The sequence below is a fragment of the Temnothorax americanus genome, unplaced genomic scaffold, assembly GCF_048541705.1.
Source record: "Temnothorax americanus isolate GAGA-0224 unplaced genomic scaffold, ASM4854170v1 Scaffold12, whole genome shotgun sequence".
NCBI classification, from domain to species: Eukaryota; Metazoa; Arthropoda; class Insecta; order Hymenoptera; family Formicidae; genus Temnothorax; species Temnothorax americanus.
In genome coordinates this window covers 2,360,052-2,380,558 of record NW_027509253.1, presented here as the reverse complement: position 1 = coordinate 2,380,558, position 20,507 = coordinate 2,360,052, and the positions used below count along the sequence as shown (strand labels likewise).

Sequence of the window (20,507 nt, the reverse complement as noted above, 5' to 3'; positions counted from 1 at the left end):
AGTTCAAACGGTTCGCCGGAAAGACGTGGGAAAGAAATTTATATAAACGTGTATCACGAAGAATCCCTACGTAGCGCGCGCTTTTTCTGAAAACGAGCGTTTTAAATTTCAACAAGGCTATTCGACGAGGAAGAATGGATGATTTACACGAAGAAATTAGCCAGCATTTGTCTTTCTTCCATTAAGAAAAATACCTAAAGAACAGCGAGAGCCTTCGGTCGCGATCGTCATTCTAGATACCTTATTTGATATCAGAGCTCTGGCTTGTGTTCATTTCTACCAACGTAGGTTAACTTTAATCTATAGGTTTAACTTACTTTCTATCTTTTTCCAATGTCCATTTCTTATCAATGTAGATTAACGTTAATCTCGGTTTAACTTACCTTTTATCTTTTTCTAATTCTTACAACTAAAAAAAGATAAAAGGTAAGTTAAACCGAGATTAAAGTTATCGGTAGAAATAAACATACTAAACTCTTAGAATTAGGAGAAGATGAAAGGTAAATTAAACCAAGATTAGAATTAACCTGCGTGGATATAGAAATGGACATTATTCGAACTTGGCCGGCGCGGCGCATCGATGTAATAGTTGACGCACGAGACATCTTTATTTTTCTGCTGGAATTACTTAAATTGCTCTCGCTCTCGAGTCACTCGAAAATTCGTCAAATAAATGAGATTCGAATAATCCCTCTTTATATTCGAAACACGTTACAAATTACAATCTTATTATGACTTTTTTAATATGATTATTAAATTGACGTACTTTACGTTTATAGTGAAAAAAAAAAGAGCAGGGTTCCGCTTCAAAACTCCGCTCCGTAAAGTCCGAAATCGTCGGGTGCTGCGCTCTGTCGGCGTCGCGACGCAACATCGCCGACGTCGTGCAGTTTCCTTCCGGACCGCCCGCGGCGACGACGAACGACGACCCGTGCGAGAGGGGGGGGGGGAAGAGCCCTCTCCCGTCGCCCGTCGGGACCCACACTACGCACAGGAATAGGGAGTCGCGGCGCGCGTCGCGCGAAGAAAGAAAGGAAGAAGCGAACGACACCGGACGCGTCTGCGCTCGGCGTCGGGACGCGGCACAGCTGGCAGCTGGCACTGGCTGGCGATTGATCTCGCGCGCGGTCGGCGGCGCGAGGGCGCGAGCTCACAGCTCTGAGCTCACCACTAGCTCCTAGCTTCAGTCGTCGTTAGTCGTTTACGAACCGTGGAACGGGCCGGACCGGTGCCGCCACCTGACTGACCTGACGCGCGAACGAAAGCTCCGCGGAGTCGCGTTCTCGCCCACGCTCACCTGGGATCTCGCTGGATCTCGCGAATCGCCGGCGCGCTCGTTTCCTCGACTCGACGTTCCCGTTCCTCGTTTTCCGCGGGGCGTCAAGAGAGAGCGGAAGGCGTGTAACGGTGGTAACCGCGATCTCGCCGACGACGTTTCCCCGGCCCCTCCGCTATCGCCGGGTGGGAGCGGAGGAAGCGCCGCTTCGCTCGCCTGTCCGGGGTTGAAACGACAACGACAACGACGACAACGGTAACGGAATTACGTTACGCTTACGCGACCGACGACGACGGGGCGGCCGCGGTGCGACGTGCGACTCGGCTCCGGAGTATGTGAAAATGGATTTTAAGAGCGTGGTGTACAACGCCGCGAGGGACGGCAAGCTGAAGCGCCTCAAGGTGAGTAAACGGGTTACGTCGCGGGGCTGATGGTTGACATTTCGAGACGGCGAACCCACGGCCGACTCTCCGTCAAAACCGGCGCGGCTCGGACGAGTCGAAAGTGACGCGACGCTATGCGCGGAGCTGTCACGAACGCGCCGAGGCGAATTTCCATTCGTTCCCCGTTTCTCGCGATAACATTTCGGATGCGCGTCCGCCCGCGCCGGGAAAACCGGACCTCGGTCGTGGGAACGAATCCTCGCGGTTATACCGGGAATTTCACGTTCGATACCGTGCGTGCGACAAAGCGCGTTATCGCCGGCGATGGTTTCTCCGGTTTCCGACTCGCGCATCTATCTCTCTCTCTCTCTTTCTCTCTCTCGAGCGCTGTCTCGAGGTCGCCGTCTTGATGACGCGCGAATGTTTTCGCGAGACGGCGCGAGCCGAGTGGGTTAATTTACGACGTTTCCGCGAGAGACGATGCCGCGTAGAGTGCGTAGGAGCATCGGACGAGTCCGCGCTCTTGCGATTCCGCAACCGAGAAGAGCTGCCGTCGCGTTCCTCTCGGAATAAAGCGCGGCTTTTCGTTCGCGAGCGACGCGGCATCGGATGACGCGAACGTATGTACGTCAAAAATGGCTCGAGCTCGGTTTCCACGGACGGGATCGCGGAACGATTCCGAAGTCCGCTTTGTTCTTCCCCGAAGCCGCGAAACGTGGAGGGAACGAATCGCGACATCCTCGTTAAAAAAAAAATAACAAGTTAAGCAGGAGAAAAGGTAATTTGCGGTCAGGGCTGAACCTTCGTAAAAACGTCAATTTTGTTAAAACTTTATTTGCGCGACGGTACGGTGTTTTTTTTATTTTTATTTTTTTTTTTAATTTTAGAACACTCGCGACCGTTCTGCCTTTTGTCGAGAGCGACAAACGAGGTCTGACCTTTTTAAGATTGCGGGCACAAAGCGTCGGTCGTTTCGATGCTCCTCTTAAACCTACATTTCACAAACGATCGCGCGTTCGACGGCGCGGCATATTTTTTCCATCGGTGACCACGTAAGCGCGAGAGAAATATTGGCGGCGCGGTCGACCTGGGAAGCGAATTCTCGGATGTTTCACTCGCCAAAATTACCCGATATCCCGCGCGCACTCTTTTTCTTTCCGTATATATCCTTGCCGGGCTGCATTAAAACGTAGCCCCGACTTTTGAAATTCAACGAAAAGCGTTCTGATTTTAATTGAGGAAACGTAACGGAAAAGAAAAGAAACGAAGACGACGATGCGAATTGCCTGATTGCGTTGCATTAACTCGAGGACGACGATTAACGGATGCGAGAAGTGAAATATGTGCGGAGAGCAGTGCCAAAAGATAAAAATAATCCGAAGTAGACGGGCGGCAAAGAGTATGGCCGCCGCACGATTATCTTTCCACTTAGAGCGTAGAGAGAGAGAGAGTAAAGCGAGATAATTCTCGATTATTCCACGCACGGGATGCGGACGGTCGAAATGCCGATCGAAATATACTATTCGATTCGAACGGGTCCCTCGGTCGGCGCACGAATTTACGGTAAATATTTGCAGTTCTCACGGCGCGACAGACGCGTCGGTCGGTCGGTTAATATGAAAGGCGAACGCGTGGGTTCGTCGTAATTTCGAAATTTCAAAAATTACGTGATCGTTAACCGGTTGCTGTGGGTTGCTAGACGGAAATAGCTCGATTACAGCTAACGTTTCCAACGTTCACCGATTTAATCAATCTATCTAAATTTAACGTTTGCACAGAGAAAATGGACAGTGAAATTTGATCCTGCGTCATTCAGGTTTTTAAGTCAAACCTTTCACGCGTTGAAACGCAAATTTAAAATTTTATTAAACCTTAGATTTATTCGAAATCGAATAAAAAGGTTTCGTTATTTGTTCTCAGGAGGGAGAAAATTTAATTCTTCCTTTTTAATTCTTTCCCTCGTCATATACATTGACATATGTGTCACGTTTCAGTTTTTTATCATACAAAAGTAATTGATATAATATCATACGCGATATTTTTTATCTCGAAATTAATTTCTTGCCGAGGCAAGTCTCAACAGCTGATTCCGTTACGGTACATTTGTCGAAGATCTTGTGTAATTCCCGAACTGGTAATATCCAGAGGTGAGAGAGACCTTGAACGCGCAAGATCGCTTTCCGGTTTTCCTCGGCAATTTTATCGACATTTACTACACATGTGCTCTCAGCTCGCCTTTGTGAAATCTCTTCGCAACGACGGCAACGAAAGTTCTCGCCCGACCTTAGAATATTTCTATCTGCGTTGCGTGCGCGTTAACAGACCGCGATAAAAGGATTGTCTTTAACGGTATTTCGTTTGCGCCCGACTTCCAAACGTCTGGCACGGTTAACCCCGCGGCAAACCGTGACGAATTCGTAACGCCGCGTTTTTGCGAGCGCGTTAGTACTTAGAGACGGAACTCCGCGCGAATATTTGATATCTCGGAGCGACGAATTTTAGCCGAGACATATGTACGATGTAATAACACATCTGGCGTTTGATCTCATTCCCGTATACGTGTCGTTAACCGTCTCCGGTTTTAATAATAGATTCCTCGATCGATTTGGAGAGACGACACTCGCTTGACGAAAGCATCGGTAAAAATAAGATGCCCTATGTATATTGATAAAAGATTCATAGGACAAAGATCTGTGAGTTCAGAAGGTTATAGGATCTACGACCTTTAAAGACAATTACTTTCTGAGAATCAACGGTATATAATGCATGGGATTCTGCAATTATTTCGCAAGATCCTCGCAGAGTTCGCTGTTTTCACAATTCTCTATCCGCAATAATATTTTTTTATATCTGATACTAAAGTCGAAACAAACCACCTCGTATAGCACAGTAATATTTATCACATTCATAGCGGATATTCATGGAGCTATAAATATCTGATAATTGAATTCCGATTGTACGATATTGAATTTGCGACCGATTTGTTTGAACAAAACAGTCGCTTATTCGTCCTTTGTCGAGTTTACACCTATCGGAGGAGAAAATCTGCAGTCGTAGGAATAATGCACTCGAGATCGGTTGGTTATCGCTCCGATAACCGAAGCCTCGATAAGTGGCGTCGCGGCGAAAAATGGGGGGGGGAGGAAAGCGCGGATTCCTCTTTTTCGGAGGTCTACGGCGTGAGAGCCAAACACAGGCGCGCGCGCGTGCTTTCCTTCTCTCCTCTCAACTCGCGTTTATCTCGAGTAGGAAATAGCCCCGCTGCTTCGCAGCGGTTATATTTAGTAGCGGGGCACACACACGTTCACACGCGCCTACGGCCGAAACTGCCCTGGTCGCGCGGGCCTCCGTCCGTCCCGCGTGAAAAAATGTCGAAACAACATACGCAGCGTGCCGAAAAACTCATCGGCGATCACCGACGGCGATCGGATGACTAACGCGAAATCGCGCCTTGCGTGTCTTATCGAAAATTGGCGTTGCGTGGCCTCTTACTCGCGTGTACAACACGCACGTTCGATATGTTGCGACGTCGAACGCACTGCGTAAATATGAGCGATTTAAGGCCTATCTACATAAGACGCAGGACGCGAGTCGCAAGACACACGCACAGTCTACGTGTCAATCTAACAAAGAGGTTAGGTTGACATGTAGACTGTGTGTGTGCTTGCGACTCGCGTCCTGCGTCTTATGTGGATAGGCCTTTATATGTGCGAAATGTGTCGCGGCTTCTCCGTATCTATATGCCGACGGTTTAGAAACTACGTGGCAAAGTACATCTTGACGCCGACGTCATCAAAGTTACGCGAGCGTCTTTGCAATTATAAAAGCAGAATTAATTGTAAATTCATAAGCGACGTGTGAAAACGACGGACGCGGTTGCGGTTTTCTCGTGGTAAGTATAATAATCGATTACGCATACGCGCGGGTATATGCGCCGCGCCGTATTATAAGCAGGGAAGAGTGACGACTAAGCTCGACGATCACGCAACACGGGGATCTCTTTGGGTCGCGGCATTCTTCGAGCTTAAGGTAGTTCGACGATGAACAACTTTTGCCAAAAGTGATAGGTTTTATTTTTTATATCGAAAAAAGGATCTCTTTTGAATCGATTAAGCCCAGAAAAAAGATAATTTACCGTCCCGTTCTCAAGATATTTAATTTTAAAATTAGGTGATTTTAATGATTTTAACATTGGTCTAATAGGAAAAGAGATTATTTTCCTACGAATAACGCGAGTTTGCGAAAAATCTTTTGCCAAAAATGTCTGAACGATACATATCGATGCGGAAAGAGGACACTGTGAGGGAGCTTATAGTTGAAGGTGAACACGATCCACCGTATACAGTTTTTTTTTTAATTAATAATTAAAGTTGAAAACTAGTCAAGCGACGCGTTAACATACGCTTTATTTAGGTAATCTATTTCAGGCAAAAAATATTATTCTACAACGTAAAAATTATTTACTAAATAATCTCTTTACGTCGTTACGAAGCTTTGCGATGCGTTATTCTATTTTTTTATAATCATAAAAATAAAAAAAATTATAAACATTGTTTCGACTTCGGCCTTTCATCATCGAACTACCTTAACGATTTCACGGCGCGATACGCGATGACGGAAACAGACAGATCGTGCCGGCCGACCATGCGGTATATGTAGGCCTTGTATCGTGGATTCTCGAGTTAATCGACCGGCGTAGAGGAAGCAATCGATACAAATTTACACTTTCAATGCTATAGCGGTAGTTGAATTAATACTATTCAGACCGAGCGATTAAGGCTCAAATTAATTTACCGCCGCTCGTCTCTTACATTATCATGAAATTGCTTATCGCCCGTAACGCGCCTGATGATTCGACTGTCGCGATTCGTCGATATATTCGTCTTCACGCGTGAAAGCGTTTTTGGACAAAATGTGCGAGATACGCGCGGAGATGTAATCGGCAATTCTTTGTGACAACGATTGCCGATATTCTAAAATTCTCGCGTCGTGAACGAATTTTGTCGTCACGGCTGGTGTGGCGGCGTGTTCGAACGTGGTCGTATTTTAAATTCAGCAATATATATAATATGTATCTCGTCAAGAATCTCTACATCGTATTTGTTATTTCCTCTTTGCAATTAAAATGTGTTTTTAAAGTATATATTAATTTGCAGATATCTTCAGATTGTGGATAGATATTTTCCGTTTTACAAACACTACTCGCCAGATATATCTACAAGAGAAAGAGAGAGAAAAAAATGGAAATTATAACTTTTTATTGTATCTCTGCAGTTTCCTCTTCTCTTCCTTTACATTACATCATATTCTTTTTACTTATAACTTTTGTTATATCGTAATACATGTATATTTATGTTAACTTATTTCTTTGCTTTGACAAGTCTGAAATTAATTTAGATTTTATTGATAAGAATTGATAAGTATTAATGAGAAATGTTTGATTTCCTTATTAATTTCAACATCTTACGCGTAAATACATTTTTTAACCGGTATCGCGTATATATATATATAAGCCCGTCATAAATATTTATCGAAATCAAAAGCAGCAGCGAGGTGATTAACGAAAATTTAGCGTTTCCTCCGATGTCGTACTTGTATTATAGCTTCGAGGGAGTGTACGGGCTGGCGCGGCTATTAATACCCGTTAGTAAATTGGCGAGAGACGTCGTCGTGCGCGCGCGCGTGTTATTTAACGAGAATTTGCGAGGTAACCTCCCATCACGCATAAATTGCGGAATCGATCGTCGAACTGCGGCGCGACGATCGGCCCAGGCAACTCGGGCCCAGCGCCCGCGAGGAAGTGAACTCGGGGGCCACTTCGCGGCTGACGGGATACACTTATACTCATCCGCGAGTTCATACGTTTCACCGTTATTGCATTTGATGCCCACTTGCGGTCGAGACTCTGTTGTACGCCTGCATATACGCGACTGCGGATTTAGCGTAGCGCAAGCTTTATAGTTGTAACGTGTAACGTGTCGTATTTTATTCACCTTCGAGCCTTCGATCGATCGCGCTTGTCCCACCGACGAAGGTTGGCGCGCTTCAAACGCACAACAATGCGCCGTCGTGCATGGGGCGTCTTCGAACGACCGGGGAGTGTGTACGTAATAGTATACCTCGCCAAGTTTGTATAATCGACTTTCCCCTCGCGAGGATGTTTGCGAGCTGTCGAATAGAAGCGCCTATCTATTTCGTGTTGGGGGACGATTTATCTCGTCGCGTGATATCGTCGAGAGTTATCGAGTCCGGCAGCCAAAGGACTAATTGTAAAATTCTCACGTACAATAGTCTAGCGAAACTCGATCTGATAAGAGCGTGAAGTGTTGTCGATAAATCCGCATGCTACTTCGTTACGTTGATACTTTGACATTTTGCGACCACGCAACGTGTGAAATATAATTATAATATCATTGACACACAATAAGACGATAATTTGCGCGCGCCGCTTATAAGAGCCGCGGCGCACAGTTCAATGAAAAATTAAACTATTTAAACCGCATTAATTCCGTCACTGATATATAAAAAGCGTAATATTTATTAACGGCAAACGAACGACGTTAAAATCGATCCACCTACCGAAGTCTATTTATAAAGTCAGTCAACAGGCGAGCGTAAGCGCGCTGTAAATGCAAATGATTAAAATAGCTTCGCAGGTGTAACCCGAAATGAACCACTCAATCGGCAAAGTAACGATCCCGAGGACCCCGTGACCTTTCGGCGGGATTGTCGACGAAAGAATGTTATCGGTGGTCAGGGCAGATTAAAGAACGAGAGCCTACACGCCGAAGAGAATAGAATCGATTCTGCTCGCGTCAAACAGATCGCGTTGTATGATTTATGATTTATAATACTACTGTGTTAGCAACTGATACCACGGTTATTAATTTTGTACCCAGGAAAAGAAAAACACTCGCGATCATTCGCTTACTCGATTGTTCAGATAATTGCCTGAACGATTATGATGTAACGTCGATTAAAGTTGCACGATTACTGCCGCAATTAGCGCAGTTAAGATTGTTTTTTACAGATCGATCCGACAGCGGCGTTATTACGCAAGATGATACAGTTATTGAACTAGCAATAGAGTGTTTAACGCAATTTTGCACACACGTGTACGCGAGCAATTGCGTAACGCGCGGACGGCCGTTTCAAGGTTGGCGCCAATTTACAGCTTGACTCCGTTTCTGATTTCTCTCGAATCCTCTTGATTCGCGTTTTTGCGAAGTTATCTTTGAAAGCGCGATTTTTATGAACATAAATTCCTTAATTGAAGACTGCAAGAAGCAGCGACGATCGAAAAACTTGGGCGCGCGCGGTTTTTCTTCGTTGGCATGCTTTAATAATATACCAACATCGTCGGTGCGTTTTTTGTAATCTGAAGAACTAAGCATTCGTACTTGACAGTCCACGTGATAAAGTTGTAATCCTAATAGTAGCGACGAACTAATCGCGATAAGCATGTGATTTACATGATGCATATACAATATACATATACATATACGGTAGCTAAATGATACATATACAGAGTGTCCCAAAATGACCGGACACTGTTTCACCCTGTATATAGAAATAATCAATAATGAATGTGCTAAACTTAACGTGTAAAATATTGAATTATATTACGAGGGTCGGTACGAAAGTAATGCCTCCTAATTTTTTTTCTTTCGGGTCTGGGTGTCATAGAAAATTTTATGTTTTACTGAGTAGTTATTTGAAGTCTGCGTAGTTGCATTGAGTGGCGTTGAAACCAGTTACGTGAATATGTCACACGAGCAGTTCAAACTGATGTGTGTTTCTGATATGCGCAGCAAACAAGGGCGGTGAATTTTTTTTACCGTGGAAGAAAGGCGTGAGTTCCAAAGGCTGCGTTCGGAGCAGCTCAATGAGCGCTCAATGATTCTTTATTACGATTATTGGTTTCTAATTTGGTTCCAGGGAAGAACTAAAAGCAAGGACCAATTTTATTTAAAAAAAAATCGGTCTCTAAGTTGCTTTTTCTTATGCTAAACGTAACCATTGAAATCCATTCGCGTTGTGAAATGTTCATGGTATCATTATTTATTTCTGAAATGCGAATGGATTTCAATAGGCCTCACTTCTTCCACGGTAAAAAATTCAATCACCGCCCTTGTCCGTTACACATACCTGAAACACACCAATTTGAACTGTTCATGTGACACACTCGCGTAACTGATCACAACGCCATTCAACATAGTGCAACTGTAGAGACTTCAAGTAACAACTCAGTGAAACGCCAAATTTTCTGTGACACCAGACTCGCAAGAAAAAAAATTAGGGAAGCATTACTTTCGTCCCGACCCTCGTATTACAATGAAATATTATTAATTATCAAGCTATTTTTTTTCCATCGCAATTACTTTCTCTGAAATAGACTGCAAGTAAAATTTTTTCCCCCAATTTCTTTATAAAGAATAATACGTACACGGAGTTTTTTAAAATTATCAAGAAATACTTTAGAATCAGCTTATTTGAAGGTTTAAGTATAAGAGAAGTGGGAGAAATTGTACCAGTGGGAGTGACGGAAATAGATAACGATAACTACCAATCACACGTGCGAGGCGAGGCAAGGAAAAGGAGCCAGGAAAAGGAGATATCTGGCTTTGTTTTCATTTCGTGATTAGTAGAACGTTTCACTCCTTGAGTCAGATCGCGGAAATACATCTGACGTAATGCAAGACATTTAGAAGGAAAATAACGCGAATTTTGTCTAAAGAAAAAAACGGGAGAATGGAATATCTTTTAGATATGCGTGATGTATTCAAAGCTCATCGAAATCGAAGGGAGGACAATCGTTTCAAGTGGGTCGATCGGTTTCCTCTTTATTCTCTCGTGCAAATGCTCGATCTCGTTGGAAATTTAAATCCCATGATTCCGCGTTATGTAAACCGGAGTCTGGCGAGGAAACCGGGAGTCTCATCTGGTGGCTCCTGAGGCATAGCCGAAGATCGATATAGAGACCTCCGCGTTTTCGCGGCGTTGTACTATCTCTGTCTCCGTCTGAAATCCTTTCTCGCTGACGCGAACAAAGCGCGGGGCTTGCCCAGCCGGTGTAATCGCGACATTCGACTCGCCGTAATCACGATAAGCTAGGCTTCGCTCGGTACCTTGACATTGCCTGAAAGCCAGTTCGCGCTCCACGTCGCAATCACGTTTTTTCGTGTTATCGGACTCGCGCTGTTTGTGTCTTCCACGTTTCGTAACGCGCAAAACCCTTCGCTACTCGCTATTCGCATAATTGTGCGTTTATGCATTTTATTACGCAAAGTGGCTTTGCGGGTGACAACCGAGTGACATTTTATCCTTGCAACTGCGTCTTGTAAATCGATAAATATATCATATGGACGCAAAGATATAGAAAGCGTTACAATTAGAAAATAAAATAAAAATTCACGGAAAATTGAAAAAAATAAAAAGTAATGATCAAAATATTAGCTGTATTAAATCACATTTGTCTTTGTTTAATTGTATTTGCTCATTTTCAAGTTTTATGTTAACTTTTTCTTAATTCTTAATTAATTCTTTTGTCCTCGAATCAGAGTCTATTTTCCAAAAAATTGCCGCTTGTTCCTCGGACTAAGTTTTGAGTCATCGACGTTCGTCGTGTCTTTGGTCTTTGTTCCCGAACGAAAGCAACTCCAAGCAAGCTCCCCTTCTTCGTATTCGGTTCAAAAACACTCGGCGCGCGTAGACGTTCAGGATTTCTGGACTGAATATTTATTTGACTAACCGAGAGAACGGTTCTGTCGAAAGCCGACCCTCTCCGCCCCGCCGCTGCCCCAGTCTACAAGTGAATCGAAAGGGTCATTGTCTTACGATAGCACGTTCTGGAAAAATACCGATCGGGCTCTCGGCAATCCTTTTTAAAGATCGCGCAGTTATATTTCTATGGGATGAGAGAGATGCGGATGAAACGGATGCACGTGCAACACCAAGTACGAAAATAACGCGAGTAACTTGGATCTATATTGAGAAAAAATGTCTGTTTGATTTAGTATTAACAGTTGGACTGCACAAATATATCAATCGAAATCAACCAGATTAGAATTAATATTAAAAATTAGAATTAAAATTTATTAGAATGTAGTTTTGATATTTTGTTGTTCTATCACGGTACATAAACGTAAAATAATTTTGGATTGATTTGGATTGCATTTCCTTAATTATTATATATATTAATCGTAACATCACGATATCGATATTTTAAAACGATTATTTCTATCAAGCATTTTTTGTTTGCGATGTGTAATACCATTTTACGTTATTTTCTCAAAAGAATAATCTTTAAAAGCAAACCGTACATGGAGACGTCGTTATTCCTTATAAATTTACACAAGTGTTCTTAAGTACGCTTTGATCTCGAGTCGTGTCGCGTCAACTTTTGAAAAGCGGATTGCACCCGAATTCTCTCATACCGTGTTCTAATATTATCTCGTACGCGAACGGAATACGCGATGAGTCAGAGGCATAACTGAAGCATAATTCGGCTTAAAGTGAAACGGTGGAAGAGATGAGATGGCAAGACGAACGCGCGCTCTCAAATTTAAGATTCAATGCATATTTCATATCTCTAGATATACGTTTTATTATATTTCTCTTATGGACAATAATAGAAATTGATGTTTGGAGAGTATAATTGAGCATAGAAATTGGCATAAATCGAGTTTTGAATATTTTCTCATTAAATCTGATGTCGAATCTTTATTCGCGGTCATGAAGAATATCTCCGTTTATTGGGAAAGTACTGTTTATTATCTCTATAGAAGTAATGGCGTCATTGATGAATGAGTTCTCGAAATTATTCACTATTCGAATTTCCGCTGACTGTCATCATTTCCTAACATACTTTTGTGCGACTTTTCTCTTGTAAATATCTAATTTTCGAAAATTATAATTCTATGAAACTTATCATTAACGAGATTTCGGAAAAAAATTGTCCAATCTATTATAAAAAAAATAGCGCATTTTATTGCAAGAAGAAAAAAGAGGAAGAGAATAGAATTTGTGTTTTCAGAACGAGTTTCAGAATAAATGTCTTATATCTTATTCTCATATTTCTTCATATATCCATACATCTTATTTTGTTGATGTACAGAATTTGCGCTATTTTATGCAAAAATGCGTCATGTTGCGCGTGAACCTTCAATGCGAAGTCCGGTAATCGAATATCAATCGTCATCGAGCACATTGTGCATCTTGGAGATCTGTTCAGTATCATATTGATATTTAATACCGCCAAGTATTTTACATATTTATGAGTGCGAAGACGGCAATCGTCTTTTAAGACATGAACGAGTTGTAAACAAAACTGCTTACGTATATACTTAACGTCTTTCGTATGACGTGGAAAATCAACCGGATCGTTCGGATTCTTGTACCGTGAAACATGGAAAAAACATGCGTGATCGTTATCAGTGATTCATGGTATTCGTGCGTGGAACAGTCTCAACTTTTATATCGCCTACTCAGAAATGTCTTTTACGTATGCATCTTGTACTTGCGATTGCGAGAATCATTTGCTCCCTTTAACATTTTATACGAATTTTTATTTTTACGCGAGGTGTGATGCAATTTTTGCAATAAAAAATTAAAACAAATATTTTCTTACTGAAATTTAATTTGGTAATATCAGCAATAAATAACGCAATTCAAGATTCTAAACCGTATAAATATAAATCTTTTATTTCTTGCAAAAGTGATTGACACAAATGATTTTGATTTTTGATCTATTTTGTAACGTGTTTAGTCATGGTAAATACGCAAATACGCACACATGCGAGAGAGCTAACTCTATTTTTCAATATCAGTGACTTCTAACAGCATGCATGATTCGTAAACAAATCACACACGTGCGCGCGCGCATATACACACATTCCTAATATAGGCAAATAATATTCCTATCCTAATTAGGACAATGATCGAGCAGGTAATTAGTGATGAGTACATAGAGCGATGACTGGGCCTAATCAATAGATTTAATGGATCGACTGAACTTTGCGCAATGGGCACTTATATATTTGCATTGCAAGGCGCTAGTTGGAAATTATAACCCCGAGGCACGTCGGAAGTAATAATGACGAAGGTGAATTTTATGCCGAGTAACAATGCAACAGTAAAGTATATAGTGGTGCAGATGTTCTTGTAATTCCAACGGTCATTTGTGTAAGTGGTGTATATTCCTCGAATGGACAAAATTATGTTTCTCACGTTAATGCCGCACGCAATCAACATTTTACGTTATTATTCGAGTTATAATAACGTAATGCACGGTAGTTGAAATAGGCATAATAACATTATTTTCAATTTGAATATTATCAGTTTACGCTGTTCGCAAATGCAAAGTAACATGATTCTTATTTTTCCCGCAACTACTTTTCCTCGAAGGTTTTTTTTCTCAGAACATATTTCCTCAACGCTGCACGATAATCCGATGATTGAAAATACTTCCTCATGCTTCCTCGTCCCATAGAATGTAAATAAAATTAATTGCATTTCTGTTTCCTTGTGTAGATGTAAGCAAATTATCCGTTACCCCGAATAATCGCCGGCATTATTTCCCGGTCATTTTTCAATGTGTTGCATAAGTAGCACTAAAATCAGCGGAATTAAATCTTTTTGGAAAAAAACCGGAAAACTTTAAACTGTCGTAATGCTAGTGGAGCACTCCTTGATTTAGAAAATGATAAGTAATTGAGACAAATAAAACGGAAAATATGTAAGAAGTTAAAAACAATGATTCCCCACAATACTTGATGCATCGAGGTATAGATAATAATAATCAGATAGTAATACACAGTCGCGCTATAAATAACAAATAACATTTTCTGAAACTGCCTAAAATTAAGAAAAAGGAAACGTTGAAAATTTAAATATAATAAGCAATTTTTTAAAAATCATATTTATATAAGCTATCATTACAAATAACAAAAAATGCACTAACGAACGCGATGTATCGGATCAAGTCTTACTTAATAGATCTCACGACTATGAACTATGAACACGCGACATATCCTCTTTCATCGTCGATAATGTCACCACTACAGTTGTAATACTTTTGCCGAAGGTCCACGTAACGCCGCGTTATTTAGAAAGTAAACGCGCCGTGTAACTTGACATAACTTGGCCTTACGTACGTTCGACACCGTCAATTTTTTGCGCGTCTCGTTTCACTCCTTCTGTCTCCCGTTTTTGAATTTCATTTGCATACGCGATGCGACTCACGTGCATCGCTTCGCAATATCTTGTTGTAACATGCTGTTGCGATTTATTTGTTTCTACGTAACTATAATCATTCTTAATTTTAATACGTATAATTGATTTATTTAATTTGTTAAAATTATAAATAAATTTGATTTAATTTAGTTTACTACATTCTATTATTAATTATTCATAACATGTTTATAATTTAAAAATATATTATAGTTTATTTTTTATTTTATTTAATACATTCCGCGACGAGATGTAATTTTATTTAACTGCAATCACGCGAGATGTGCAATTATTTCTATCAAATTTTAACAAAAATAAGAAGTTTTGTGATGTCAATCATGACGTTGATCGATATTATAATCAATTCCACGTTTCGAGCCACGCGCGGCTGATTTAATGTTTGCAGAAGTGCGTGTTAGCGTAACCTGTTGCACCGCTTCGAGGCGTATTGTGTAACGAAAGAGTAGATTATTCACAAGAATATTATTCAGCATTATTAAAACTTTTTGCGTGCGACACGATAGCGTCGGTGTCAATGGCATTGAAAAGACTCGCGTCTTGAATGAAACTTATAAAAGTCTCCTTTCATCTTGTCTCTCGTCCCAAGTTTATTTTGTAATCGCGACACAAGAAACTTTAACTTCTGTTAGGAAAATAAAAAACCTGTCGATCACACGAATATTTTTCGAAAATGAATGACATCGAGTAAATTGCGTTTGTAGTGCGCGAGCTTCTTTGCAAAGGTCGCAGTTCTCCCAAGATTACGCGATTTTCTCGCCGTGATCGTCTCGCGCAACGCCACGTAACCGCACGAGCAGCATTACCTGACTTTTTCTCCGATGCGACGTCCTGTTATGTAACCGCACTCCGTCAGCAAAAACCGATCGGGAAGAACAATTAGAAAGCTGGCGTCTGGTCGCATGAGTTCTTGTACGATTCGGCCGGACTCACCAGTTCGCCTGATCGCTGACAGTGATGGTCCACGATCACCTAGTAATTTTCAAATACGTCGGAAAAATGTCCTGTAATTATCTTGTTATTGTAAATACTATATTTATAATAAAATTTTAAAAAGCATAGGGAAAAGTATATAATTATATACTTTTAATGTAACACTTTTATATATTAGTATAAGTATCGTGTTATTAAACTCCAGGATATACACAATTATAACACGTCGTATATATTACTGATACGATCATAAGTACTATCAAATCATTACTAAGAATAATCACATACAGAGTATTCGCGTAATTAACGACACTCAAAGACTGAAGTGTAGTACAGTTTCGATCGATGAACATAATTTAATAAAATTCTTTTATTTCCGCAAGTATCGTTTACGGGTATAAACATAATTGAACTCGCCTGGACCGACAACTTTCTCGAGCTCAATGCATCCACCGATCCACCTCCTATATTACGCATTGCACCTCGTGGTTGAGCTTCTCTCACCCCCTACTCTTTTCCTCATAGAGTCAAGCTAAATCCTTGCTCGCACTTCGAGGAAGCCACCTCAGTAATAATTCGAGTGCACGTCTGAACTGTTCCTAGTCCCTTTGCTTTGTTTTCGGGCTGGACACGCGATTTCTTTCTCGCTCATCAGTAATCGGACCGGTTTGATCCTTATCGGTTACTCGCAAGTAATTACAAGCAATTCGCGTATCGATTATCATATTTTAATTTGTATCATTTCTTAAAGTGATTCTGTTTCAAATTTGGCCGGTTTTAGAAAAAGTTGATTGAATAGGAATTCCAATTCTGATTCTGTAATGCGACGACAACGCAAAAATAAAGATAAATTCTCTATTAATTTATGAAATCTATCTTTTTTTTTTTTTTATTCGAATTGATCAATTTTTTGCTCGATAATTCAATAATAATAGGTTTAACTCGGATTTTTATTTCGTTGTCCGATAATTCGATAATAACTATACCAGACGTTGCGCGTGATTGGACAGCATTTGCATTTTATAAATGCTCATTAATTTACATGTCGAGATTTTAAAATCATATTTCAATTTCATCATATTTCTTTCGCGTGCGTAATAACGAATATTTTTTTGCGACTTGCTTACTACATGGTTGCAGATATCTCGCGATTCGTCGAATATCGTGCTGCAGGAAATAACAGATAGATGATAACAGAAGACACTTTTTCATATCTATCGTTCGCATTTTCTAAGATATATCTCGAGTTTTCGTCGCGTGACTTCAATTACGCAAAGGTCAAACGTCACATATAATTATCCATTTGCGATGGAGCACATGCCGAACGACGAGTCATTCACGCGGGTAAGTTTTGTGTTCAACAATTCGATTGCTGAAAATTACGATCGAAATAGAACAAACTAACAAATTATCTTTTAAAAATAGAAGCGATCTAAGGTTCGGAAAGTTCTACACATGTTCTTGAATAATTCGCGGATAATCGATGTAACGCTGTATGTTGGACAAGCACAGCAATCTTTACACAATAATCATGAAACAAGTTGTAAAATATTTGTAAAATTAAATCTCTATTTTTATTATACTGGCACAAAAATTACTGGATGTATATATTTTTATAATACATTTAAATCACAATAAGCGCGTTAGCACATTGCAGATCTTTTATAAGGTACATTTAAAAAGATTTATATATAATTTACATAGAACGTTTATCACAGGTTTTTACGACAAAACATAATATTGTAATTAAGAATTGGATATAAACATTAATTTGACTATAAATCATTGATTTTTATTGCTTCATATTGCTTTATTTTTTGGTTTGCGAGCTAGAATATCCGCTCGCAACGTATTCTTTTTTTAAATCATTGAAAACTCATGATTGTGATCGTTGTAGATGTAATTATGTGTGGAATATATTAAAATTATCGTATACTTCGGGCGAACGGTTGGCCATGAATCACGAGAGAAATGCCAAGGTTGCTCTATTAGTCGCTTGAAACGGGCGGGCAACCTTTGTCTGTCTTGGTGACGGATTCTTTATTGTATAGCAATCCCGGTAACAGCTGGAAATGCCCAGCTACGCCAGTCACGATGACGGTGATGCGGAGTAATTTTCTCCTCGAATTGGAAGAGAAAGAGTCCCATTCGCGAAGAATGGACTGATGGAAAGGTGCGCGCGCGCGCGCGCGCATTCTCTGAGTATATTTTCGTCCGGCAATAATAGTTCGTTGTCCTTAACGAGAAACGCGTCGGACGTTAGTACCGCCGACGTTTCCTCTCGGCCGACTGGTTTGAGTGCACAATCCAATCAATTCCAAATCACGGAAGCGGACGAAACCCGTTTTAAAAATATATCATTTTCTCAGGGCCGACCACTCGAGATTGATTTTATTTAAAACGTTAAATCTCTAATCATTCATTCGGACGTAAATCCCCATTGACTTCACAAGCAAAGTAAGAAACGGAAAATACAGAAGTTACTTCCGCATATCTTTTCTATTTTTTTTTTAGTTGTTAATTTTACGAATTTATTAATATATAATACAACATTGTAATACGACTTTGTCCTTAAAGGCCGATTTTCACTAGACGTAACTGACTAGTCAAGTCGTGATCAGATCACGGTCAAGTTGCGATCATGGATTTTTTAATGCATTCCCACTATTCATATGACAATCTCCTATCGATCAATTTTATAATGCTATCTGTATCATTAAGGTCGATTCTCACTATCAGTCATATGTCACGGTCCTGTCACGATGCAATAAAAAATCGTTGCCATTAAATTCAATGGTTCTTAGAGTTTGCGGTCAAGCGTGACCGGCAGTAATGAATGCAAACTCGAAAAAGCATTGAATTTAATGGCAACTATTTTTTATCAGACCGTGACCGGGCTGTGACTTGACCGATATTGAGAATCGACCTTTATCATCTACTAAATTTAGCTATATTTGTGTATGTAAAATCACATCGTATCGAAAGAAAGATAAGAATTGCCTGTGTTATTTTTTTGTATTCCCCGAAGTTAAAATATATAAAGATAAATTCTCAAATGTAATGTGAGATGTATTATATAATATACAATATATTATAATGTTACAATATGATATAAGACGTTTAAGATATATTTATACTATGAGGATGGGAAACGGGAAGAAACAAAGCAGCGTGAACCAGCAATAAGACAAGCGGACCAGATAACGCTGTTGCGATTGTTATGCTCTTGCGCATTTCTTATAGCGCGTTACCTTCTTAATTATCATGATGGAGTTCACGTAGGTTAATGATCTTTCCCAGGTGACAAAGTGCGAATTTCAGGTCATCGTTTTTATCGCTGGCGACAATGAGTCACGGAAAAAGAGAATGCACATTTCACTCCTCTAAGGATCGTTGCCTTGTAGTATTTGTATCCGCGTATATATATTTTGGCGCATATAGCCTTCGTGTATTTAATTACGTTGCGCAAAATTTCCTTCGACGCATTTTTGCGTGACAACACGGAATTACAAAGACACCTCGGTTTGGAAAACGAAAGAGACTTTGCGCCGCGAAGTTGATCGATCGGGACTTCGCTCGATCTATAATAACGACAACTTTCTATAATACAGAGTCGACGTTCTGCGGAACGCAATATGCACGCGACTATGTAAAAGAGATGTGTATATGGAGATTTTAAAAGAAAACATGAAACACACACACAGGCGGAGGCTAAATGGATTATATCGTGCGGTATAACGATTGGAAATGATCGATTCATCGAGCAATCACTTTAAACACCGATAAAGGCGGAGAGAAAAAAAAGAATATATGAAAGGCATTATTAATTGGTTTTTCAATCAAACTTCCTCGCGTAACAGCGAATAATGATCGATATCGATCACTTTCCAAGTCGTTGTTATTGCCGTTGTTGCCGCGGACAGCTCGTAAACGTTTATCGATCGGATATGCGCACACCTTGCGTCTCCGGGTACGATTATGGCAATGATCGCTCGCGTCACCAGCGAAACAATGTCCGGAACGATTATTGCCATAATTGTATCGGACAAACGGGCGAGCGTAATTTTCAACGTTTGCGCACGCTCGAATGCCGTAATCATAATTGTCGCGGCGAACTTTATGCCGCCGCACCGAAAACACCGACGTGCAATTGTAACACCGTAATTACCGCGTAGGTAACAAGTCGGCCGAGGTCGAGCGCGATAGGATTTTCCGGTGTTTTCAGGTAAATTACATATTTCGTTGCGAATTTGAATGTGGCCTCTCGTTCGTGTTCTCCTTTATCTGAAAAACCTAAATCGCAGCTCCTCACAACGTAACATGTTTTACGACGACGATAAGCCTTCTATAGATAGATCGTGTTTTACTGTAAACTATTGTTATAACTAAATTATGAAAATATATTAATATTTTACCTTAATTCTAAATTATATAATAAAATATTAACTAAAATATAATACGAGGGTCGTGTTCAAGTCAAACCGGGACTATTATAGTTGCACCAGGATATAAAACGAATGCGATCGCGATGAGTTTTTTTATAGTAATAAGTGTCATAATGGTAAGTGTCTCTTATATCATCAGTATGCGGCGCACTTCTCTCAGGTCAATTGATAATCAGTTATGCAAAATGACAGACAACAGCCAACAGCATATATAAAACAGTG

At 40.6% G+C, this 20,507-nt stretch overlaps 1 protein-coding gene across 3 annotated transcripts in view; it reads left to right on the top strand.

Moving 5' to 3' along the window:
• Window positions 1-1,028: 1,028 nt before the first annotated feature.
• Window positions 1,029-20,507, top strand: part of LOC143893421 (protein fem-1 homolog CG6966) — a 28,976-nt gene continuing 9,497 nt past the window's right edge. For 2 of the 3 annotated variants that reach the window (XR_013255790.1, XM_077398773.1), the window contains exon 1: window positions 1,029-1,677. Coding sequence is in view for 1 of the 3 variants with exons in the window: in XM_077398773.1 (XP_077254899.1) it covers window positions 1,618-1,677 (60 nt within the window). In the remaining 2 variants the exon portion in view is untranslated. Of the gene's footprint in view, window positions 1,678-2,414; window positions 2,438-20,507 lie in introns of those variants that run through there. The other variant, XM_077398774.1, reaches the window with a different exon arrangement.